This window comes from Onychomys torridus, unplaced genomic scaffold (assembly GCF_903995425.1).
Source record: "Onychomys torridus unplaced genomic scaffold, mOncTor1.1, whole genome shotgun sequence".
NCBI classification, from domain to species: Eukaryota; Metazoa; Chordata; class Mammalia; order Rodentia; family Cricetidae; genus Onychomys; species Onychomys torridus.
In genome coordinates, this window is record NW_023411612.1 from 1 (window position 1) to 25,535 (window position 25,535).

The 25,535-nt window shown below is 41.3% G+C and overlaps 1 protein-coding gene across 1 annotated transcript; it reads left to right on the top strand.

Annotated features, from left to right (window-relative positions):
• Positions 1-2,531: 2,531 nt before the first annotated feature.
• Positions 2,532-18,508, top strand: LOC118575261 (C-type lectin domain family 4 member A-like; the record flags this gene model as incomplete). The annotated part of the gene is made up of 4 exons (XM_036175883.1): positions 2,532-2,628; positions 16,032-16,183; positions 17,067-17,179; positions 18,322-18,508. Coding segments are annotated over 4 exons (504 nt in total), but the record flags the coding sequence as incomplete, so codon positions are not given.
• Positions 18,509-25,535: the final 7,027 nt, after the last annotated feature.

Consider the following 25,535-nt stretch of genomic DNA (forward strand, 5'->3'; position numbering starts at 1 on the left):
AGGGACAGTGCTCTGCTGGAGCTCCTTCTAATCATTTATTTTGTTCCAGATCATGTGAAACCTGAAAGCTAATTTAGAAAACAATAGATTTCTCTGCAAATTTGCCTTCAAATTTATCAAAAATTGAAAAGTATAAACAGTATATTTTATGTAGTTATTCTATTCATTCATTCAATATGTAGTAATAACCATTTACTATACATTGAGCAGCATGTCAGAGAGTCCAGAAAGATCTACAGTACCTGTCTCAGGAAATTAGAGAATAGTTAAGTGAACCAGTGCTTAAAAAATTGCATGGGAAATGCTCTGCAGGTGAGAAGTAAGGAATAAGCACAAGGGGCTAAGAAAAGCTTGGAACCAATGACGTCTAGACCTTTGTGTGCCAGCAATGTCATAGGCATATGGGTGCATGGAAAATATGGGCAAATATAGGTGCACATAACTGTCATGTATAGTGATACATGGAGAACTAAGTATGAAACTGTAGGGGTAGACAAAACTGGACTCAGATCACAAAATAATCCATATTACATATGCATCCCTCTAAATGGTATTTAATTTGGTAGTTGTGGCTGAACCATTAACCAACTTAAAACTTAGTAGGTTAATTGAACTAAGTAAATCTTTCTTTGTGGCTTCACAAAGACTGGGTTCAATTGGGAGATTCCCATGGTCCTAGGTGAACTTATTCATTCTCATTGAGTCATACATCAATAACAGACAACCAAGCTTCCCATGGCAACTTCAATCTTGCAAGACAGATGGAGGCAGTAAGCCAAGCCCCACGTGGAGTGAATACAACTTTGCCTTTGTGTATTTTAGTGGCCAAAGCACTCTTAAAGACAGCTCAGATGAGGTGAAGTAGACATAGACTAGTCTCTTGAGTAGGGAACTGCAAAGGCATAGTCTAAGTGGGATATTATAGGGAAGGATAAGAACTGTGTCCAGTTTTTCAATGTGCCACACCATTTGGAGATCCCCTATGAATTTGAAGCAGGACATGATAAAATTAAACTTAGACAAGTGTGCTTTTACAGAGGTGTGAAAATGAAGGGAAGTAGAGATTAGGAAGCTTCAGAATCCATATGAGCACTACTAGGGGTTTGATGCAAGGATCATGCTAGTGATGCACAGGAGAGGAGATAACTTGGACAAAAGGAGGTGACGTTTTGATCAAAATTGATAGCTGAGAATAGGAGACACAGAGGAGTGAGGTATGACTTTAATATTCTGGTTTCATAAAGTTATCAGTTATGGAGATATTTGAGGAGGAAGAAGATGAGTAGCAGGTTTGGGTTGGAATATGAAGATTTAAGTTTTGTTTATGTTCACCTAAATCTCAGATGCACAAATTAAGTTGGATGCATACTCACATGATTTAGGATAGAGTTGTACATTTTGGAAGACCTTTGCAGCAGGTAACAAAACCAGACTAGAACACAAAAGGAATACCCCCATCCCCCAACAACCCAGCACAATGAATATCCCCTAAGGAAGAGGAACTAGAGGACAAAGAGGAGTCCAGACGGAAGTGGGTGCAGTGTTCCATTTTGAGAGAGGTGAGTGTGGAAGGACACATGAATGAGAGAGCACAGGAAACACAGGAAGCGGGACCAGACAACAGGGAGGAGCCACTGTCTCCCAACAGTCAGGAGGAGGAGAAGCAGCAGGCTTTGTAATGTGCCAAGTCTCATGGTGGAGGACTGCTCAGTAGACGGGAGGAGCTGCTGATGGTCCATTTCTAACAGTCTGGTAAATGAGCAGAAGGAAAGCCGGATCTAGTGACTAAGGACAGTGGGAGATGAGGAAGAGAAGAAAGAAATTCAATTTCTAGAGGAATGGTGAGTTAGATTTAAGTTAGGAACTCTGTGAAAGTGTGGGGACACTGAGAAGTCAGAGCCAGCTGGGGTGGAGGGAGATACAGGAAAGAAGAGGACGGAAACAAAGTCCTTTTGATCAGTGTTGGGCTTTTATAACTTCCCTGCTCAGGTAACCTGGAACTGCTCTGGGTTAGCTCATTTCTCCCTCACCTTTCCTGGGGTGTGTACATACTTAACAAACCTTGTCACCTAAGATTTAGTCTTCAGTGTGTCCTCCATGAAATGTTGAAGAGTCCCCAGGGTCATGGATCTGTCCTGTCTTTCCAGCTCTTCCTGAAGATAGCTGTGGTCATAAATCACTAGGAGCAGGGAAATACTGACTGAAGGTGATTTTTTTGTGTGTGTTAGGTTCTCATGTATCTCAGGCTAGCCATGAGCTAACTAACAAACCAGCGACACTAACTTGTGTAGTTATGGACAACCTGAAACTTTCATTCTTCCTCATTCTAATACCCATGTTCTAGAGCCACAGCCACCACACCCAGTGCATGGAAAAAGGGAGTCTTTCTCAGACAGGCTCTAACTGTTCAGGTAATTGGACATTTATAGGTTTGGTTTCTACAAAGGACAGAAGAAGATAAAAATTAAAAAAAATTGAGTCTTATTACCAACACGAAACTGAATGTTTCTTTTTTCTGTTTTACAACTTTGTTTAAAATACATTTTCAGTTTCTTGAAGAAAAAGCAATTATAAAAGAACTGAATTACACCAAGTTAGAGTGTACAAAACATCATTCCTTCTTGGAATGTAGTACTCCATGTGCCTAGAATCAGCATTTCCAACAAGATTCTCAGGTAGATCGATCAGCAATGGGCACTATGGGAAAATGACTGATACCACACACTCAGTTCCAGCTGCCTGTGGAGTCCTTTTGAGATGTCTCCAATCAGGCATAATTGAGATGTGTAGCAGCATAGTGTCAATAAAGCAGAGTTTCTGGGAGGGAGAGGCAATACTGGGCTGAACAGAATTTTATTAGAAACAGAAAAGAGCTTCAGAAAGAATAAAGCAAATCTAATGATGTGAATGTGAGCATCTCCAGGGAGTCATGCTAAAGGGTGTGTGTTTTAGATTTTATTTTTCCTTCTGAGTCTGAGTTACCTCACTCAGGATGATTTTTTCTAGATCCATCCATTTGCCTGAAAACCTCATGATGTCATTGTTTTTCTCTGCAGAGTAGTACTCCATTGTGTAAATGTACCATATTTTCTTTATTTTTAATAAAAATACATATATATGCAAGTGCCTGTATGTGGCTTGGTGTACGTGAATGCAGTGCCTGCAGAGGCAAAGAGGGTGTCAGATCCCTGAAGCTGGAGTTAGATGTGGCTGTGAGCCACAGGCTAAGTGTGTTGGGAACTGAAATCCAGTCCTCTGGGAAAGCAGTACTCATTTTTAACCACTGAGGCATTTCTATAGTCCCTTAAGTGTTGTCATGTGTGTGTGTGTGTGTGTGTGTGTGTGTGTGTGTGTGTGTACACGAATATATTCTTGCTCATGCATCTCTGTGTGTGTGTGTGATCTTTCTCAGTTACACTGTTCACAAAATGTAGTTTACTCAAGATTTTTGTTTGTTTTTAAAGACAGGGTTTCACTGTGTAACAGCCATGGTTGTCCTGGAACTAGTGCTGTAGACCAGGCTGTTCTAGAACACACAGAGATCTGCCTGCCTCTGCCTCCCTGGTGCTGGGATTAAAGCCTGCACCACCACTGTTCAGCAATACATAAAGTATGTTTGAACCACAATTAGCAGATTTGTTAAGGTGATTTTCATTGGCCAAAAGATGAAAATGAATGTGATTTGCTAAATACAGGAGTGAACTAAATGTTCAGCTTACAATGAACCATTGTTCTCTATGATCTGTCTCCAAAATGACAAATGTGGAAAGAAGCTGAACAGAATTTCTGTGAACCAGAACCAGACCCTAAGAACATACATAAATGTCAAATATTTGTTATTGTAAGCCACCTGGATATTTGTATTGTCTATGACTTATTCTAGTATATGTAAGATATGATAACTTAGAAATATTTTCTTGTCTACAGGGTAAAATCCCTGAGCATCTGTGACTGGAGTGAATTGGGGTGTATAGGCATATAGATTACCATGTAAATAATCAACAGGTTTAATGAGCACACAGGACTTTATATTTATCATATCTGGTTTCTTTCCTTGCAGCACATCAGTTACTTAGTAACTTACTAAATAAAGAATGGTGTATGAAGGACAAGGCAGAGCTCTGTGGAAGGGTCAGGTTGGGGCAGCAAGGGTCTGGACAGGGTCAGGGTGACCGTGCTGAGAGCTGGCCTGACAGCAGAACTGCAGCCCAAGTAGTGAGGGGATGTCAGCATGCTGGTGAGAAAGTGTCTGGATTCAGGAGAGAGTCTCCAAGCAGCAGTCGGGTGTGAGACTCAGAGCCTGAGAGGTGAGGAGGGCGGCTATGCTACTGAATTGTCACTTGTAGGGAGTCTGTGCTCCAGCATGGTGAGGAGAGTGTCAACTCATTAGGTCACTTCCTGTGGGGAGTCAGAACTGCAAATAGGTGAGGAGAGGGTCCTGATGGAGGAACTGGGCATTTGGAAGGGTGAGGAGTGCAGCTGTGTATAGTGAGGAGTGCACCTGTGTAGAGTGAGGAGTGCAGCTGTGTATAGTGAGGAGTGCACCTGTGTATAGTGAGGAGTGCAGCTGTGTATAGTGAGGAGTGCACCTGTGTATAGTGAGGAGTGCACCTGTGTATAGTGAGGAGTGCAGCTGTGTATAGTGAGCAGTGCACCTGTGTATAGTTAGGATGTCACCTGTGCAGAGTGAGGAGGAAACCCTTGCAGTGTTGGCTCCATACTGGGTTGGAATTCAGAGACAAGGTAGGTTGTTTGGATCTTCCTTGCAGAGACTAGACCAGGCATGGCTAAAGAATGTCTCTGTTATGGAGATCAGTGTGGCACCTTAGTGTCTAGTATGGTAAGGAGAGCATCCTTGTCTGGTTGTGGATGTCCTGGCATTGTTTGTAGTGGTCCAGTAGGCCAAAGAGATTGTCTGTGCAGTAAGCAGAGCTGGTATGGGTTTCAGAGACTGCCAAGCTAAGGATGCTGTCTACCTGCTGGGACAGTTCTGTGTGACCACTAAATGCATTCCAGGATGATGAGGGCTTCTGCACATGGAGTTGACCTTGGTTCGGTTTGGAGTGCCAAAGGCTCAGGGGTAAGTAGAGACTCCTCAATGATAGCACCAGGAGTCAGTGCACAAGCTTGATGAAGGAGGCTTCTTCAGTCTTGATGTGAGAACTTAAGCACAGTGTCTGACCTTGAGATGGAACATCCAGCTAAAGGGAGGAGGGCATCAGTGCAGGAGACACAAGCTAGACCTGAGGGCTGGAGTCCATCCTGGAGAGATAAGCAGCTTAGTAGAGAATGTGGGAAGGTGATGGGCAGCATCCAAGAGACTATCACTTGAGATCATACAATAGAGATAATGAACATAGTTTTTTTTTTCAGTCTCATATGTAGGTTAGAAATGCTGAAATTTGGGAAAAAAGGAAACCTGCTAAAACATTACTCTAAAATGGGACTAATAGTGTGCACCCATGGATTTTAGTATGTTTGGATACAAACTGGAGAGAAAACCTAGAAACACAAACTAAGTGTGTGTGTGTGTGTGTGTGTGTGTGTGTGTGTGTGTGTGTGTATGGGCTTGTGTTCGTGTGTGTTTGTGTGTGTGTTCCTGCATGTGCTTTTTGTTTGTTATTTGTTGGCACAAGAGGAGATTTCAAGAAGGGAATTATTTGGAAGAGCTGAAGGCCACACATGGGGATAAGAGCTGGAAGATGTCTGTGGGAGGAACTCAAATGATCCCATTTTTAGGAACTAGTTAAAGTTCCCCTGTGGTATATTGTGATCCATTAATTCTCCCAACTGTTCCCAATAATGCTGTGAACCCGAGAGGCTGGTGCTGAGCAGTTCAGGGATCAAGGGAAGACAGGCATGAGGAGAGAGACAGCCTCCTCCCACAGCTGCTAACCAGAGCTGTGTCAGGATGTGGCCAGTGGCCCAGTGAGTGCAGAGTGCCCAAGAGTGAGTGATGAAGACAGTGGGAAGCAGAGAGCTCAGAGGAGCAGCTTCAGAAGGACCAGGATGTGAGCTTTGCCTTCCCCCTGAAGGAGGCAGCTGAGTGGGAAGTGGGAGCCCAAACGATGGTGAGGGTCCAACGGTCCTCTAGAATATGGTCTCAGAACTTGCCTGTTCAGTCTGGTTTTCCCGAAACCTTGTTGCATACAGAAGTACATGAATTTATGTTTGCTGCAGGGTATCTTAGGACAGAGTTTTCTCACAGCATGGTTCCTCTTCCCCCCTCCTTCCTATTTCTTTCCTTCCCCCTTTGAGTGCCCACTTTATAGTATTTGCATATCGTGCTGAGTAGATTCAGACGCTATAATTCTTATCTTCTGTTTGAAGATGTTGCATCTCTGTATGTGGCCTGAGTGATTCCGTGTTGTGGTTTCCCATTCTCATGTGGTATTTCCCATCTGGAAATCCCTCTTCTCATATATAATTGTGTGATAAGACAGTTTATCGCCGTGTTTGATTCTCACATACCGCGAGTTTTAGGCAGCAGACAGGGTGTGTTTTCTGAGGGAGGCAGGTCTCTTCTTGATATGGCTTCAGAGATCATCTATGAAGAAGTGAAGTTCAAGAATGAATCCAACTCCTCAGGAACCTACTCAGATTCTGCTACAGGTAAAAAAAAAATCTGGGCTTAATCTTGGGGGAAGGATAAAGGAAGAGTCATTAATAAACTTTGGGTGATGTTGGTTACTAATTCTCTCAGCGCTCATGTCTGGGATTTTACTGGAGTCACAGGGGATTGAATTGTTTGTGGCGTGACTTTAAGGGCTGTAGAGTTTTCTAGTGGGAAATAAAAGCTTGCTTGGCATGGTTATTGCTCTTGCCATTTACGGAAACAATACCTTTTATCTTATATTCTTGTATATATATATATATATCTATATATCTTTCATATAGCATTTCCTGCTGTCGAAAAATGAACATAAAATGAAATCATACTTTTCAGTATTGAGCCTTTTCCCTCTATGTTTGACAGTCTATTGCAACTTTATGAAAACTGTTTCTGTGTGGAGCTCTTATCTTGAAGTAACATTTTCTTTTATACTATATATCAAAGCAGAGCCTCTCCCTCGGTAGGCAGTTGCTCTCCACTACATTGTACCTTCATCTAGCAAACAGTTTCTAACCATGATACAGTGACTATCAGACTGACCATATGCTAAAGAAGTGGAATATGACTAGAAATATTTACTTTTGTTGTATATGCGTCTCTAATGTTTGGACAGTCTAGACAGTATTAGAATATATCCTGCTGCAACCACAGTAAAGAACACCAAGAAAACATGGTGATATGAAAATGTACCTACTGTACAGTGTAAAAGGAAAGTCATAGGCAGATGGCAGTACTTACATTTTGTCACTGTGTGGGAAAACATACTATATATGGCTTCTCTGGTCCTAGCATGTGTAGGTTCCTTAGGATATTTTGGCTTTTATACATAGCGGCTTTCAGACTTCTGAGACTGAGGGTGACCATGAGCCAGGTCTCTGGAAAAAAATTAACAAGAGGGTTGGAGAGATGACTCAAAGGTTAAGAGCACTGGCTACTCTTCCAGAGGCCCTGAGTTCAATTCCTATAAACCACATAGTGACTCATGACCCTCTGCTATGAGATCTGGTGCCCTCCTCTGTCCTGCAGGCATACACACAGACAGAATACTGTATATATAATGAATATATAAATATTTTAAAACATTTAACTTAATAGTACATCAGAGTTGATTTTGCACATTCTCTTGGCCAAAGGAAGTCTAGGAGGCAGTTCAAACAGAAGACTTCCTGTTTTCCTTTCCTCTTCCTTCCTTCCTTCGTTCCTTCCTTCCTTCCTTCCCTCCCTCCCTCCCTCCTTCCCTCCCTCCCTCCTTTCTTTCTTTCTCTTTCTTTCTTTCTTTCTTTCTTTCTTTCTTTCTTTCTTTCTTTCTGTCTTCCTTCCTTCCTTCATTCCTTCCTTCCTTCCTTCCTATCTTTCTTTTGTTTTGTTAACAGGGAAAACTTAAAAATCACATTACAATGGTGTTTGGATACAGGAGTTAATAGTTGTGGTCATTTTTTGCAAAGCATCACAGCCATGGAGAACCATTGCAACATTTCAAATAGTGAATTGATGTAGCTTACTTAGGTTATAGATGGTGCTTTTGTATGACTCTGAAAACAGAGTCACTAGGACAAAAAGAGAAATGAAAAGGCCTGTGTCAAACCTGATAATGAGATAAGTGTCTGAAGAACATAAGAGGCGACTTTGAATGGGAAAGAGCACAACACCAAATAAGTAGATGCTGATGAATATCGAGATCCACAGATTAAGGTATCCAAGAAGTACAGTATAACTTTAATCTTCGGATGATGTAAAGTCAGCAACCAGGAAGTTATTCAAAGAGGTAGACAATCTAGGATAAGTTATAGGTTTAAGTTGGTAGGTGTTGATTTCAATTTGGGGCGTACTGAGCTGAAGCTAATTGGTTTATGTTTAGTGAACACAAATCCCACACATACGGGCAGCAGGCAAGACCACAGCAATACATGGCATCACTCGGGAAGATTTTGTATGAGGAGGAAGAATCATGACAAGACTGTAGGAAGTGTTACATTTGAATGGGTGGATGGAGGGAGAAGAGATTATAAAAAACAACAAGAAGTGATGGCAATGAAGGGTGATGCAAACCCAGGATGGAGCAATGTGTTAAGAGCTGTTGTCTGGGTTGTTCATGTAGATCTCATCCATTTATCTGCCATTGGGTGATCCTTGGGTCCTTCCTAGGGTCCCGTTTTCTAGGTAGCCTCCCTGGAGTTGTGTAGCAGTCTTCATCCATTCTTCAGTTGAAGTGCATCTAGGTTGTTTCCAGGTTCTGGCTATTACAAACAAAGCTGATACGAACATAGCTGAGCAAATGCCCTTGTGGTATGATTGAGCATTTCTTGGGTATATTCCCAAGAGTGCTATAACTGGGTCTGGGGGGAGATGGATTCCCAATTTTCTAAGGAAGCACCATATTGATTTCCAAAGTGGCTGTACAAGCTTGCATTCCCACCAGCAGTGGAAGAGAGTTCCCCTTGCTCCACATCCCTCTCCATCATAAGCTGTCTTCTCTGCTTTTGATTTTAGCCAGTCTGACAGGTGTAAGGTGGTATCTCAGAGTCATTTTGATTTGCATTTCCCAGATAATTAGGGATGTTGAGCAATTCCTTAAATGAATTTCAGCCATTTGTACTTCCTCTGTGTTGAATTCTCTGTTTAGTTCTATAGCCCATTTCTTAATTGGACTGTTGGGCATTTTGATGTCTAATTTCTTGAGTTCTTATATATTCTGGATATGAGCCCTCTGTCAGATGTGGGGTTGGTGAAGACCTTTTCCCATTTTGTAGGATGTCGCTTTGTCTGTTGACCCGCGTCCTTTGCTCTACAAAGCCTTCCTCAGTTTCAACAGGTCCCATTGATTGATTGTTTCTCTCAGTGTCTGTGCTACTGGTGTTATATTTAGAAAGTGATCTCCAGTGCCAATGTGTTCAAGAGTACTTCCTACTTTCTCTTCTATCAGGTTCAGAGTAGCTGGATTTATGTTGAGGTCTTTGATCCACTTGGATTTAAGTTTTGTGCACGGTGACAAATATGGATCTATTTTCAGCCTTCTACACATTGACATCCAGTTATGCCAGCACCATTTGTTCAACATGCTTTCTTTATTCCATTGTACATTTTTGGCTTCTTTGTCAAAAATTATATGTTCATAGGTCTGCGGGTTAATATCAGTGTCTTCAATTCGATTCCATTGGTCCACATGTCGGTGTTTATGCCAGTACCAAGCTGTTGTTATTACAGTAGCTCTATAGTAGAGCTTGAGGTCGGGGATTGTGTGCCTCCAGAGGTTGTTTTATTGCACAGGATTCTTTTTGCTATCCTGGGTTTTTTGTTTTTCCATATGAAGTTGAGTATTATTCTTTCCAGAGCTGTGAAGAATCGTGTTGGTAATTTGATGGGAATTGTGTTGAATCTGTAGATTGCTTTTGGTAAGATTGCCATTTTTACTATGTTAATCCTGTCTATCCATGAGCATGGGAGATCTTTCCATATTCTGACATCTTCTTCAATTTCTTTTTACAGGGACTTAAAGCTCTTGTCATATAGGTCCTTCACATGCTTAGTTAGTGTAACCCCAAGGTATTTTATATCATTTGTGGCCATTGTAAAGGGTGATGTATCTCTGATTTCCTTCTCAGCCTGTTTGCCTACTGTATATAGGAGGGCTACTGATTTTTTTTGAGTTGATGTTGTATCCTGCAATGTTGCTGAAGGTTTTTATTAGCTGTATCACTTCCTTGGTTGAATTTTTGGGGTCACTCATGTATACTAACATGTCATCTGCAAATAGGGAGAGCTTGACTTCTTCCTTTCCAATTTGTTTCCCCTTAATCTCTTTATGTTGTCTTATAGCTCTGGCTAGAACTTCAAGTACTATATTGTATAAGTAGGCGGAGAGGGGACAGCCTTGCCTTCTTCCTGATTTTAGTGGTTTTGTTTGAGTTTCTCTCCATTTAATTTGATGTTGGCTGTTGGCTTGCTGTAGATTGCCTTTATTATGTTTAGGTATGTTCCCTGTATTCCAGATCACTACAAGACCATTATCTTGAAGGGGTACTGGATTTTGTCCAATGCCTTTTCTGCATCTAGTGAGATGATCATGTGGTCTTTTTTTTTTTGAGTTTGTTTGTATGGTGTATTACATTGATGGACTTTCGTATGTCTGGTGGTCTGATAGAACACAGGAGGTTATTCCAATTGTTTTGTATCTGTTGAGATTTGCTTTGTGGCCAAGTATGTGGTCGATTTGAGAGAAGGTTCAATGGGGTGCTGAGAAGAAGGTATATTCTTTTTTTTGGGGGGTGGAATGTTCTGTAGATATTGATTAAGTCCATTTGATCCATAACATCAGTTAAGTCCATTATATGTCTGTTAACTTTCAATTTGGCCGATCTGTCCAGAGGTGAAAGTGGAGTGTTGATGTTTCCCACTATTAATGTGTGGGGTTTTATAAGTGATTTAAGCTTTAGTAATGTTTCTTTTACATATGTGGGTGCTCTTGTGTTTGGGGCATAAATGTTCAGAATTGAGGCTTCATATTGGTGGATCTTTCCTGTGATGAGTATGCAATGTCCTTCATCATCTCTTTTGATTGATTTTAGTTTGAAGTCTATTTTGCTGAATATTCGGATGGCTACTCAGCTTGGCTTCTTTAAGCCATTTGATTGGAAAGTCTTTTCCCAGCCTTTTTTCTTAGGAGGTGTCTGTCTTTGCATTTGAGTTTTGTTTCTTGTATGCAGTAGAAAGATGGGTCCTGTTTTCATGACCATTCTGTTAGTCTGTGTCTTTTTATAGGTGAATTAAGTCCATTGATATTAAGGGATATTAATCACCAGTGATTGTATCGTTCCTGTTGTTATTTTGATTTTTTGGTGGTAGTGTTGTGTATACTTCTCTTCTTTGGGGTTTACAGCTGTGGTGTTATCTATTGCCTGTCTTTTCATGGGTGTATCTGCCTTCCTTAGGTTGGAATTTTCCTTCTAGTGCTTTCTGTAGGGCTGGGTTTGTGGATAAGTGTTGTTTAAATCTGGTTTTGTCTTGGAAGGTCTAGTTCACTACATCTACGATAATGGAAAGTTTTGCTGGGTATATTAGTCTAGGTTGGCATCCATGGGCTCTTAGTGTCTGCATTATATCTGTCCAGGTCCTTCTGGCTTTCGAAGTCTCCATGGAGAAATTGTGTGTTATTCTGATGGGTTTGCCATTATAAGTCACTTGGCCTTTTTCCTTTGCTGCCCTTAATATTCTTTCTTTATTCTGTACGTTTAGTTGTTTAAATATTATGTGGCAAGGTGACTTTTTTGAGGGGTCTAGTCTGTTTGGTGTTCTATAGGCTTCTTGTATCTTCATAGGCATTTCCTTCTTTAAGGTGGAAAAGTTATCTTCTATGATCTTGTTAAATATATTTTCTGTGCCTTTGAGTTGGTATTCTCCTCCTTCCTCTATCCCCTATTATTCGTAGGATTGGTCTTTTCATGATGTTGCAAATTTCTTGGACATTTTGGGTCATGACTTTGTTGGTTTAAGTGTTTTCTTTGACTGATGAATCTATTTCTTCTACCGTATTTTCAACACCAGAGATCGTCTCTTCCATCTCTTGCATTCTGTTGGTTATACTTGCATCTGAAATTCCTGTTTGTTTACTCAGATTTTCTATTTCCCACATTCCCTCTGCTAGTGTCTTCTTCATTTTTTCTGTTTACCTCTGCAGATCTTGGATTGTCTCCCTTGCTTTTTCATGATTTTCATTCAAGTATTTATTGTTTCTTCTGCTTTAATTGTCCTTTCCTCTAGTTTTTTATAGTGTTCTTCCCTTTTTTTCTTTGTCTGCTCCTCTACTTTATTTTTGATTTCTTCTATATAAGGCTCTAGCCTCTTCATGATGTCACTTATAAGGTTGTTTTCTTCTTCTTCTTCCATTCTGTGATGTTCAGGTCTAGCTCTGGTCCAGATGGGAGTTCTAGGTCGGACAGAAGCTGGGGTCTGTTCCCTCTTTGTTTTGTTTTTAATGTTTTGCTCTGCCCTAGGTCTCTGAGTCATCCCATTTCATATCCCTGGCCATCCAGGCAGTGTCCAGCATGGGCTCCCTCTTGTGGCGTGGGCCTCAAGTTGGAGCAGTCATTGGTTGGCCACTCCCACAAGTTCTGTGCCACCTCTACCCTTGCACATCTTGCAGTCAGAATAAAGTATAGGCTGAATTTCTGTGCCTGGATTGGAATCTCAGTCCCACTACTGAGCGCCTTGACTGGTTACAGAAGACGGCCAGTTCAGGCTCCATATCACCCATTACTAGGATTCTTTGATAGCGTCAACCATGTAGATTACCGGAATGTTCCATGGCACTAGGTTTCCACATTCCCTCTTATACCCCCCCCACACCAATTCCAGTCTTTTTTTTTTTTTTGGTACTCACTCTTTCTACACATCAATTCCTCCTGTTCCGTTTTCCGTCTGCCACGAGTTCACCCACAAAATCTGTTCTATTTCTCCTTCCCACAGAGATCATATGACTCTCCTTTCCCTTTGTACCTATTATTTCTGGGTCTGTGGACTGTAGTATGAATATCCTTTAACCAACAGTCAATATCCATCTATAAGTTAATTGATACCATGTTTGTCTTTCTGGGTCTGGGTTATATTACAGGATGACTTTTTTCTAGTTCTATTCATTTGCCTGCAAATTTCATGATGTTGTCTTTTTTTTTTTTCAAGACTGGGTTTCTCTGTGCAGTCAGGGCTGTTCTGGAACTTGCTCTGTTGACCAGGCTGGCCTTGAACTCAGAGATCCACCTGCCTCTGCCTCCTGAGTGCTGGGGTTAAAGACTTGTGCCCACACTGGGCTGATGTCATTTTTTTTAACAGTGAAGTAATACTTCATAGTGTAAATGTACCACATTTTCATTATCCATTCTTCTGCTGAGAAACATCTTGGTTGTTTCAAGTTTCTGGCTTTTGTGAATAAGCCTTTAAGAACATAGGTAAGCAAATGTCTTTGTGGTAGGATGGAGCATGCTTTGGGTATATGCCCAAGAGTGTATGTAGCTGGGTGTTGAGGTAAATTGATTCCCCACTTTCTGAGAAACCATCATATTGATTTCCTTAGTGGCTGTATTAGTTTGCATCCCCACCAGCATTGGAGGACTGTTCCATTCCTCCACATCATTGCTAGCATGAACTCTCACTTGAGTTTTTGATCTTGGCCATTCTGATTGGTGTAAGATAGAATCTCAGACTAGTTTTGATTTGCATTTCCCTCATGGCTAAGGATGTTGAACATTTCTATAAGTGTTTCTCAACCATTTGAGATTGCTTCATTGAGAATTTTGGTTTTTTAAATTTATTTATTTTTATTTTATGTGCACTGGTGTTTTACCTAAATGTATGTCTGTGTGAAGATTTTGGGATCTCTGGCACTGGAGTTACACACAGTTGTGAGTTGCCATGTGGAAGCTGGGAATTGAACCTGGGTCCTCTGGAAGAGCAGTCAGTGTTTTTAACCATTGACCCATCTCTCCAGGCCCTGAGAATTCTATTTAGCTCACTTTTCAATTGGATTATTTGGTTTGTTGATGTCTAGTTTCTTGACTTCTTTATATATTTTGATATTAGCCCTGTGTTGGACAGGTAGTTGATAAAAATCCTTTCCCATTCTGTAGGCTGCCATTTTGTCCTATTGATGGTGTCTTTTACCTTATGGAAGCTTTTCAGTTTCATGAGGTCCCAGTTATTGATTGATTGTTGATCTCAGTGCCTGCACTGTTGGTATTCTGTTCAAGAAGTTGGCTCCTGTGCCAATGCATGTGAGGCTATTTCCTACTTTCTGTTCTACCACATTCAGTGTGTTCGTTTAGTGTTGAGGTCTTTGATCCACTTGGACTTTAGTTTGGTTCAGGGTGGTAGATATGGATCTATTTGCATTCTTCTACATGCAGACATGCAGTTAGACCAGCACCATTTGTTGAAGATGCTTTAGTTTTTCCATTGTATATTTCTGGCTTCTTTAAAAAAACAACAACAGCCCTGGTGTGTATACGTGAATTTATGTCTGGGTCTTCCATTCTATTCCATTGATCGATGTGTCTTTTTTTTATGCCAATACCATGCAGTTTTTATTAGTATAGCTCTGTAGTACACTTTGAAATCAGGGATGATGCTTCTAGAAGTTCTTTCATTATGTAGGATTGTTTTAGCTGTCCTGGGTTGTTTTTTTTTTTTAACATGAAGTTGAGAATTGTCCTTTCAAGGTGTGTAAAGAATTGTGTTGGGATAATGATAGGGAGTTTGTTCAATCTGTAGATTGCTTTTGGAAAGCTGCCCATTTTTACTATGTTAATCCTACTGATCCATGAGCATAGGAGATCTTTTCATTTTCTGATATCAACTTCTATCACTTAATGGATGAGAGTTCCAGCTCGACAGTTAGGGTGCTTGGCCATCTGATCACCAGACTAGGTCAGATCAGGCTTTCTCTCGACCATTGCCAGCAGTCTACAGAGGATGTATCATTGTGGATTACTGGGGACCTCTCTAGCACTCTGCCTATTCCTGTTCTCATGTGGTCATCATTTATCATGGTCTGTTATTCCTTGTTCTCCTTTTCTGTTCTTGATCCAGCTGGGATCTCCTGTACCCCTAAGCTTTCTTTCCCTCAAACCTTGCCCTTCATTACTCCCACTGTTGTCCAGGTTGTTCATGTAGATCTCATCCATTTTTCTTGGGAATACATTTCCCCCAAGACACAGCTGTATCACTCTTGGGCATATACCTAAGGAATGCTCAATCATACCACAAGGGCATTTGCTCAGCTATGTTCATACAAGCATGGTTTGTAACAGCCAGAACCTAGAAACAACCTAGATGCCCTTCAACTGAAGAATGGATAAGGAAAACATGGTACATATACACAATGGAGTCCTACTCAGCAGAGAAAAACAATGCCATCATGAGGTTTGCAGGCAAATGTATGGATCTAGAAAAAATCATCCTGAGTGAGGTAACCCAGACTCAGAAGAATGAACATGGTGTGTACTCACTCATAGTAGGATACTAGATATAAAACAAAGATGACTAGACTGCTACACAACTCCAGGGGGGCTACCTAGAAAACAGGACCCTAGGAAAGACACAATGATCACCCAATGACAGAGAAATGGATGAGATCTACATGAACAACAAAGAACTAAACTATTATTTAGAGACCCAGACAGTTTGGATTATGTCCTCAGTGTCTGGGTGTCCATGACACTCTGATTTCCTGACAATACTCCAGTAGGAACAAGGAGCCCTGATGTTAGTGTAGATAGAGGTAGACTGGGGTTGCTTGGCATCTGAGGGACGAGGGACTCCTTGTTGTATCTGGATAAGTGTGAAGTCTCAACTTCCATGTGGTTTCCACATCAAGCAGTTTTTAAAATGACTTAATGACATTGCACTTACATTTCCTTCTTCCCCAAAGACAAAGTCTGGAGCTGTTGCCCAAAGGACTGGAAGCCATTTAGTTCCCACTGCTACATTCCTACGGTTGACACTGCATCTTACAGCGAGAGTGAGGAGAAGTGCTCCAGCATGGGTGCTCATCTGATGGTGATCCACAGCCAGGAAGAGCAGGTGCATCGTGGGACAGTGTAGCCTGGCCTGGCCTGCTGTCTGCCTCTTTTTACTAAGAGGGAGTTTTGTTGACATGGGTGTTGTCGATGTGGCAGAAGCCGGGAATCGTGCTTCAGCCTTGGCATTGTACACCTTGCCCCTGCTTCAGTGAAGCTAAACAACCCACAAGGAACCATGGCAACAGAAATGCAAAGCCTGAAGTTGGAGGGAAGCATGAAATGTTTCTGCTTGAAAGGCCAGTTTGTGATTTCAGCACTCTAAGGCTTCCTGTAGTACCCACCGGCTAACAGAAGAGGGCGCAGAGCTGACTAGGGAAAGGGGATCAAATCAGGAGAGTCCCAGCCAACCATCAGAAATGAAATATCTGAGGTTATGAATGGAGAATGATTTAATCTTCTAAATTGTCTCATGCACAACTTTCAAGAATGGTGCTGGGGAAGAAAAGAGGGAGTGCGTCTGAGATGAGAATTCCTTATGATCACGGACAGAGAGTGTTTCCAATGTGATGGAAATCAGGCCCCTGAGTGATGACCTTGTGTCCTGGTCATCCAGGGAAGATGGCACTCCTGGGGGTGGGGTGGCTCTTCTATTCCTTGATCCTTTCTTTGTCTTCTCATCTCTGTGTGACCAGAGGAAATCAATCAAAGTATCACAGTGTATCTCTAAAATGTATAATAATCTGTATTAATCTAAAATTTGAAAACTATTTAATGGACAAGAGAGATGAACTCAAATTTGATTGTTACATAACTGCATATGTGCATCATATTGGTCCTATAATTTTGTATAGTTGAAATAACTTTTAAAAGCTCTTATAAAAATTCAATAACAGAAAAAGGATCACTCCATCCAGGCTGAATGCTGTATCTCTCTTTCCTCTTAGGATTTCATCACCAATATCCTGGATCCTAAAGCTGCTTATTATATTGGGCTTTTGGATCCAGGTCATCGACAGTGGCGATGGGTTGATCAGACACCATACAATAAAAGTGTCACGTGAGTCTAGAGTTTCCTAGAGGAGTCCTGGGTCCTATAGCATGAGAAGACTTTGGGGTGTTCCAGCTGTTGGTTATGAAACTAAAACAGCTCACCCCTGGTGTGAGTGCTGGGGATGGAGTTACTTTATCCCCATTTCCTCATCAAGGAGTCCTGTGAGACACATGTCACTGATACTCCAGGAGAGATGAGGAAACTGAGTTTGAAGAGTGTAGGATGATAAGTACCCAGGGCACCCAACCAAGGTACTACACCATGATCAGTTTTATTACATTTTCAGTCTCTCATCTCTATATTTAACAATAGTATTTATTATTTTTTGTTAGTGTGTATATCTATGTTTCTCTGTGAGCCATGTGTATGTGGGTGCCTATGGAGCCCATTAGTGGGTGTGGGATTATCAGGAGCTGAGCTCACAGGTGGTATGACTGCCAATATGGGTGCTGGAATCAGAAATGTCATGTTTTCTGGAAAAGCAACAAGTGCTCTTAATGTATGAGCCATCTCTCCAGATTTTATTTATATCTGTAATAAAAACTAATGTCAAGATCATAACTGATTAATTCTCTTAAATTAAAAGCCCTCAATCAAAAATTTTTAAGTGTCATATTTAGGCAATTATTTAAAAACTCTAATACCTTACTATGTTCCCATAGTCTATCCTGATTACTGTTGTGAGAAATAGGTAGTGATGTTATTCTCATTCTTAGTTTTCAGAGAAGAAAAGTAAGAATCAAGGGTAGTGAATTACTTGTTCTAGATGACAGAAATAAGTAGATTATCTAACAACTTTAAGTATTTCTCCATTCTCTAAAAAAAGACTATTGTAAAATGAAAAAAAAATTATTAGAGCATGAGATTGAGAGACCTTTTCAACATATAAATAAGCACATGGAATGACAGTCCCCAGGTACCAAGACCTAGGCATGAGGTAGCCCCTAGTATGTGTTCTGGGAGAACAAGTAAAAAACAACCAAAGAGAATATTGACTGTGATGGCCATGTATTCAGGGACATGTCAGACCTGGGTGGTGGAGAACAGTTGATTTGTACACACCTGAACCAGAATTCCACAAATTCCAACTGCAACCTTCTCTTGCTTACTCTTGTGGAAACACCCTGACATTCTTTCCTCCCTTCCAGGTTCTGGCACACAGGTGAGCCCAGCAGTGACCACGATCGATGTGTTATAGTACATGTTCCATATTCTGTTTGGGGCTGGAATGACATTCCTTGCAGTGAAAACCAGAAGTCAGTTTGTCAGGTGAAGAAAATATACTTATGAATCAAACATTCTTCATGGACATGGGATTGCCTGTTTATCCACCATTACACAGACACTTGGAAAGATCTTCTTGTGGAAGAGATGTCCATAGAAATTTAGGTAGGCAGCCAAAAGTTTTACATATGATAATACTGGTTCACATATATACTTATTTATTCATCCTTTACTCTTTATTTAATGAGAATTTCCCATATATCAGATCGACAGGATCCCTTTGTGTATATGTAGAAGTACACCAGCTTTTCTGTCCATTCTTAGATTCCTAAAGTCTCATGTGATGATAGAGTTGTATGGTGTGGTCCCTCTAGCCATTTCCCTGTCTCTTTGTTCCTCTGTCTTTGGATTTATTGATGTATAATTGACAAATAAATCATGAATATTTACATTACAGTATCTTGACTTGATATTAGGAATGTATTGGGCAATGGCTACCACAATCAGGTGAACAGTACCCTCTATTACCTAACATAGTTGTCTGTTTTGTGTGTGTGGTGTAGACCATTTAAGATCTTCTAAGAAAATTCAGAAAGGGTGACATTGTCACCTACTGACACTTTGGTCCTCAGTGTTTACTCACACTTTCTCTGGCAGTTTGTGCCCTTCCCTCAGCATTTTCTCATGTCCCCCAATACCTGCACTACCAGGAGCCATTCAGGATCTTGGTCCCCATGGCTAGTGTGTCAGGTGCTGTGGGTGCTGTGAGGCTGATATGGGCCTCTAATGGTGCTAATCCTGGGCTGGGTAACCTTCCTCAAGAGCAAGTTTAAGAAGATGATAGCCAACCTTCTACTGGCATCACCTGTTATTTTTGGTGTCTCACCTTCTGCCTGTTGCATTAAGGAGAGCCTCAGCCTTGTGGATGGACACTGAGCAGACTCCCATGTCCCATGAAAACCTGCATGCTGCTTAACAATTTGGAAACCTTTCAACTTCTTATCATGAATATTTTGAAACAGAAGTTGCCTGGATGGTATCATCAATACTCACATAATTAACATTTATAGTAATGATTGTTGATATTTTGATAATTTGATATATATATATATATATATATATATATGCACATGTTATTTGATAGGGCACATGAGAGCTCATTTGATACATAACACTTCAGGCAATATTTCAGTATTAATCATCTGAAATTTTCATTGCACTATAAAACAATACCATTATCACTCTAAGAAAATTTAACAATTCTTTTCTCAAATGATATGTGATCTTGCTTGTATTTCCTCAGTCATCCTCAAAATGTTTCTTATGGCTGTTCTAGTAAGCCATAGCCAAAAACATTCATTTGCTAATTAAATTATTCTACAAGTTCAGGCCATGCCTCCACAAGACTGTCCTCATTTCAGAGTCAATCTTCATGTTCAGGAGTCCCCAAGGAGGCCATTACTTCAAGTCAACTGGCTGCAGAGTCCCAGGATCCCATGATACCTGAGGATTTATGAGCTTCTAGGATGACCCACTGAACTAATGATTCTGTTCTACTAGGATTATAGTATTGTTATGTAGAAAGCTACAAAGCAGAACTAAATGGAGAGACATACCAGGTGAAGTTAGGGAGCATCCTATGAAGAAAATTTCCATTGAACCGACGTATGCATCTCCTTCTCAGAATGTTAATGTGTCACAGTATACAGAATAAGCCAACCAGGGGGCACTCATCTGAGCTCTGATGTTCAGAGTTTTACCAGGGTTCATTATATAGGTGTGAGTACTTGGTTGATAAAGAGTGAACTCAGCCTTCAGCATCACTTCCCTGCCAGGGTGAGCATCTCATGGCTCAAAACCTCAACTCTTTAACCACAATGTCAGTGTTTCTGAAACAGTGAGCTCCCTACATGAATTGTTTTGTTAACATGAACTATGAAAGAATTGAGCAGCATAAAGCTTCATGGCCTACCATGATAAAACAGACTTCCAAATAGCTCCAGGAATTTTAAACAATTAGAGTGGTAATTTCTCATGAAATGGGTAAAAGTCTAGACAAAGTCTTTCTTTGACAGGTCAGATATAAAATAATATGAATGCAGATGTTGGTGAACAGGAGAATGTGCACCATCGCTGTCCCAGGCCCTCCCACACTGCTTCATACAGGACCCCATGGTGTACATGACAGACACCCAACACTAACCCTGTATTACACTAGTTTACTTCAATATCATATATCAGTAAAGCACAAGTTTAAGTATTGTATTTATTTCATGTACATGAGTGCTCTATCTGCATATATGACTTTATGATAGAAGATTGCATCAGATGCCACTATAGATGGTCTTGAGTCACCATGTGGTTGCTGGGAATTGAAATCAGGACTTTTGGAGAGCAGCCTGTGTTCTTAACCACTGAGCCATCTCTCCAACAAGATTTAATATTTCATGCTTGTGTTGCAATGGTACCTCTTTTCTGCCGACAGGACTAATTTTCCTTTTTGAAACCCAAAAACGTATCTGCTGAGTAAACATAAAGGGATTAGGTGTAGAGGCTATGGTGCTTCCCAGTGCTTTCACATTCCTCTGTAGAAGGACTGTTCCAATGCCTTTGACCTGTCTTCCTTTATATAGAGTATGCTTTCAACCCCAATTGGCTGGTTTGTCCAGGTGACTTTCACTGGCCCATAGAATGAGAATGAATCTGATTCTCTAAATACAAGAGGCTAATACTCATTCTACTTATAAGTAGGTGCTCCCAAATGATAAATGTGGTAAGAAACTGAACAGAATTACAATGACCCATAGGTGACTTAGAACTTAGAACACACTTAGTACATACGCAGAAGAAAAATATTTGTTATTGTAAGCCACTTGAGTATTGTGCATGACTTATTGAAGTGTATGTGAGACATGATAACTTTAAAACTATATTTTGCTGAGAGGGTAAAACCCCTGAGCATCTGTGACTGGAGTGAAGTGGTGTGTAGGCATGTTTATCACTACGGAAATATCCAATAGGTTCAATAATCATACGGAACTTCATATTCTGTCATATTTGTTTCCTTCTTGCAGCACCTCAGGGATGACAAGGCAGGTGTCTGTGGAAGGGTCAGGTGTGGGGACGCAATGGTCTGGTCCAGGGTCTGGGTGACCAAGCTGAGGGCTGGCCTGACAGCAGAACTGAAGCCCAAGCAGTGAGGGGATGTCAGCATGCTGTTGAGAAAGTGTCTGGATTCAGGAGAGAGTTTCCAAGCAGCAGTCTGTTGTTAGACATCAGAGCCTGAGAGGTGAGGAGGACAGCTATGCTACTGAATGGTCACTTGTAGGGAGTCTGTGCTCCAGCATGGTGAGGAGAGTGTCAACTCATTAGGTCACTTCCTGTGGGGAGTCAGAACTGCAAATAGGAGAGGGGAGGGTCCTGTTGGAGGAACTGGTATTCAGAAGGGTAAGGGGGCCACCAGTGTAGAGTGAGGAAGCAACTGTGCACAGTGTTGGCTCCATAATGGGTTGGCATTCAGAGGCTCATAATTTTGAAAGGGACTTCCTTGCATAGGGTAGACCAGGCATGGGTGTGGTGTGTGTGTGTGTGTGTGTGTGTGTGTGTGTGTGTGTGTTCTTGCATGTGCTGTTTGCTTGTTATGTGTATGCACATGGAGCAGCTAGAGGAGATTTCAAGAAGGGAAGTGTTTGGAAGAGCTGAAGGTTGAGCATGTAGGCATGAGCTAGAAGATGTCTGCGGGAGGAACTCAAATGATCCCATTTTTAGGACCTAGTTTAAGTTTCCCTCTGGTATATTGGATCCATTAATTGTCCCTGCTGTTCCTAATTGTGTTGTAAACCCACTGGTGCTGAGCAGTTCAGGGATCAAGGGAAGACAGGCATGAGGAGAGACAGCCTCCTCCCACAGCTGCTAACCAGAGCTGTGTCAGGATGTGGCCAGTGGCCCCGTGAGTGGAGAGTGCCCAAGAGTGAGTTATGAAGACAGTGGGAAGCAGAGAGCTCAGAGGAGCAGCTTCAGAAGGACCAGGATGTGAGCTTTGCCTTCCCCCTGCAGGAAGCAGCTGAGTGGGAAGTGGGAGCCCTCACAATGGTGACGGGCCAATGATCCTCTAGAATGTGGTCTCAGGACTTGCCTGTGAATTCAGTTAAAAATGATGTGACCCTACAGTGACCCAGTGTTTACTCCTGTGGTCTGGTTTGCCCGAAACCATCTTTGCATGTGGAACTTTTAGGCCTACACAGAGAGCAGAGAGCTCGGGTCTCAGGGCAGACTTCTCTAATGGCCTAGTTCCCCTTTCCCACTCCTTCCAGTAAATCTGTTGATTCTGCATCAAAACATGCAATTTTAAAAAAAGATTTATGTATGTATGTATGTATGTATGTATGTATGTATGTATGTATGTATGTATGTATGTATACAGTGTTCTGCCTGCAGGCCAGAAGAGGGCACCAGATGACATTACAGATGGATGTGAGCCACCATGTGTTTGCTGAGATTTGAACTCAGGACCTCTGGAAGAACAGTTAGTGCTCTTAATCTCTGAGACATCTCTCTAAACCCAAAGCATGCTATTTTATTTCCTAAATGCACTAGGCTTCAGACTATACCCTTTACACAAGTAGTATTAGCAGATACACAAGAGATGGTAGGGTGCCCTGGTTTCTAGAGATGTCTCACTCGTTTTCACTCACCCAGGTGCTTCTGTACTTCAGAGGGAATTCCCCATGATTTACATCTTTACAATGTTACCCTCCACCTCTAAACTTATATTCTGATTCACAGTACACAGACTGGGTGGTGTAGCATCTAGAAATCACTTCATCAGGACCTCCTTTCATGATTTATTACAATTGGTTCAACAGAATTACAGTCAAGGAAAAAAAACTTCTGTTTATTTAGTACATATTATGTCACAGTCCAATTTTCCAGGCCCTTTGTCTGAAGGTAATGTGTGGCAGGAAACTGGACCTCATGCTGAACACTCAGGACTCTCTGTGAAGTGCTTCTCATCACCTAGCTGATAGCATGACAATTTGCTGTTTCTTGTTTAGAGAATATTTTTCATATTGTATATTTCTGTTCTTTTTTAAAATTTATTCTCTTCTCATACAATATATCCTCACCATACCTCCCCTTTCTTCCACTCCTCCCGGGTTTCCTGCTGCCTCCCTTTTCCCCCAGATCCATTGCTTCTCTGTTTCCTCTCAGAAAAAAACAAGCCTATCAAGGATATTAATTGAAGTCAGCATAACAGATACAATAAGACTAGGTACAAATCCTCATGTCAGGGCTCGATGAGGCGACCTACTAGGAGGAGAAGTGTCCTAAGAGCAGGCAAAAGAGACAGAGACACCCAATGCCCTCTGTTAGGAGTCCTACAACAACCCCGAGCTGAACAACCCCAGCTTGTATGTTGAGGGCCTAGTGCAGAACCATGATGGTTCTGTGATAGCAGCTTGAGTCTCTGGGAGCCCTGTGAGTCCTGCTAGCTGGTTCTGTGGTCCGTGTTCTTAGGATCTATTTTAAAGAAGGGATGGCACACATCTTCTGAGGGCAGGGGAAGATTTCTTCTCAATATGTTTTCAGAAAACATTTATATTAACAAGAACCTCATGAATAAATTTGATTCCTCAGACATGGATGCAGACTCTTCTCCAGGTAAGAAAGCATTTTCTGTGGCTCCTGGTGAGTGATGATGTAAAGGACAAAGATGATCTTAGTTGCTGGCCATTCCTCTGGGTCACTGGGTCTTATTCAAGTGTGTTGCCTGTAGACAGATGTGATAGTACAATAGAGAAGAGAAGGTTGTACAATAGAGAAGAGAAGGTGTTATCTTTTACCATCTATAGAAAATACTATAACCCATGTTATTGTATCTTTTCTACCTATAAGTATACTTATAAATGTGTAATAAATTGTTCAAGGTTAAATCACAGCATACTGATTTCCCCTCTATATTTGTGACATGTCAACAGTCTGCTGGCATGTAGGGGTTAAGTAGTTTCTTTCACTCTCTCACTTCCATGATGGGGACAGAATCCTGGACCTCACCCATGGTTGGGAAGTATTGTAACTCTTTTAGAAGTGGTGACTAAAAACTTGGTGACTTTATCACAAAATGTGACTTCTTGACTATTACATATTTGAAGTTGGAATTGAGCTGGAAGACTTTAAGGGTATAAAATAAAATACTATGCAATCATAATAAAAATGATAAAGAAGACATGATGATATAGAATAATGTTCATCCAGATGTTTTGGCACAAGCCTATAGACACAAAACTCAGGAGGCTGAGAGAGGGGTTTCTGTGAGATTTGAGGCCAGCTTGTACTACATAATGCATTCAAGGTCTGCCTGGGGTACATACAAAGACCATCTCTAAAAAACAAAATAAAAAAATCAGTAAAGAAAAATTCATGAGGAAAAATTAAAATAAAATGATAGGCAGAAATCAGTATTATGATGGAAAATATAAAAGCTATAACTTGTTGGAAAGATTCATAACAAAATACTGACAACTATTATTCTTTTTATATTTAACATAATTTCTTTATTGAAATCTTCAGGAATCTCACATCATGTACCCCAGGTCTGCTCACCTCCCCATCTCTCCATATCCTCTGCTCCCCTGTATAGAGGCCCCCCAAATGAAAATTTTAAAAAATCTAATCAAACCAACCAAGCAAACAAATAAAAAAGAAACCAAAGAATCAAACAAAAACAAAACAAAAAGCTCTTCCCTCCTTCATCTTTCCTGCCTCCCCAACACCTCTTCAATCCGTCCTGGAGGCACTGGGAGCCAATGTGTCACACAGTACACCCTTTTGTCCAATCAGCTTTACTTCCAAATGTTCATCGCAATGAATCACTGGTCTGGTCAAGGCCTCTGGTTTCAGGTATGCTATCATCACTAGATCCTCACCCAAACTCCTCTTGGATATCCGAGGGTGTCCTGTGTCATTGAGATCCTGCAGTTATTGTTCCACAGGACCAGTACCTTCACAAACTCCAGCAGGTCCTAGATGGAGAAGATGTTAGGGTGAGCCAACCCCAGACCCAGCTGTGGGCCCGAGTGGTAGGCAAACTGGGGCCACTCCAGGCCACTGGGGCTCTGCCTCAGGTGAGGGTGTGGCC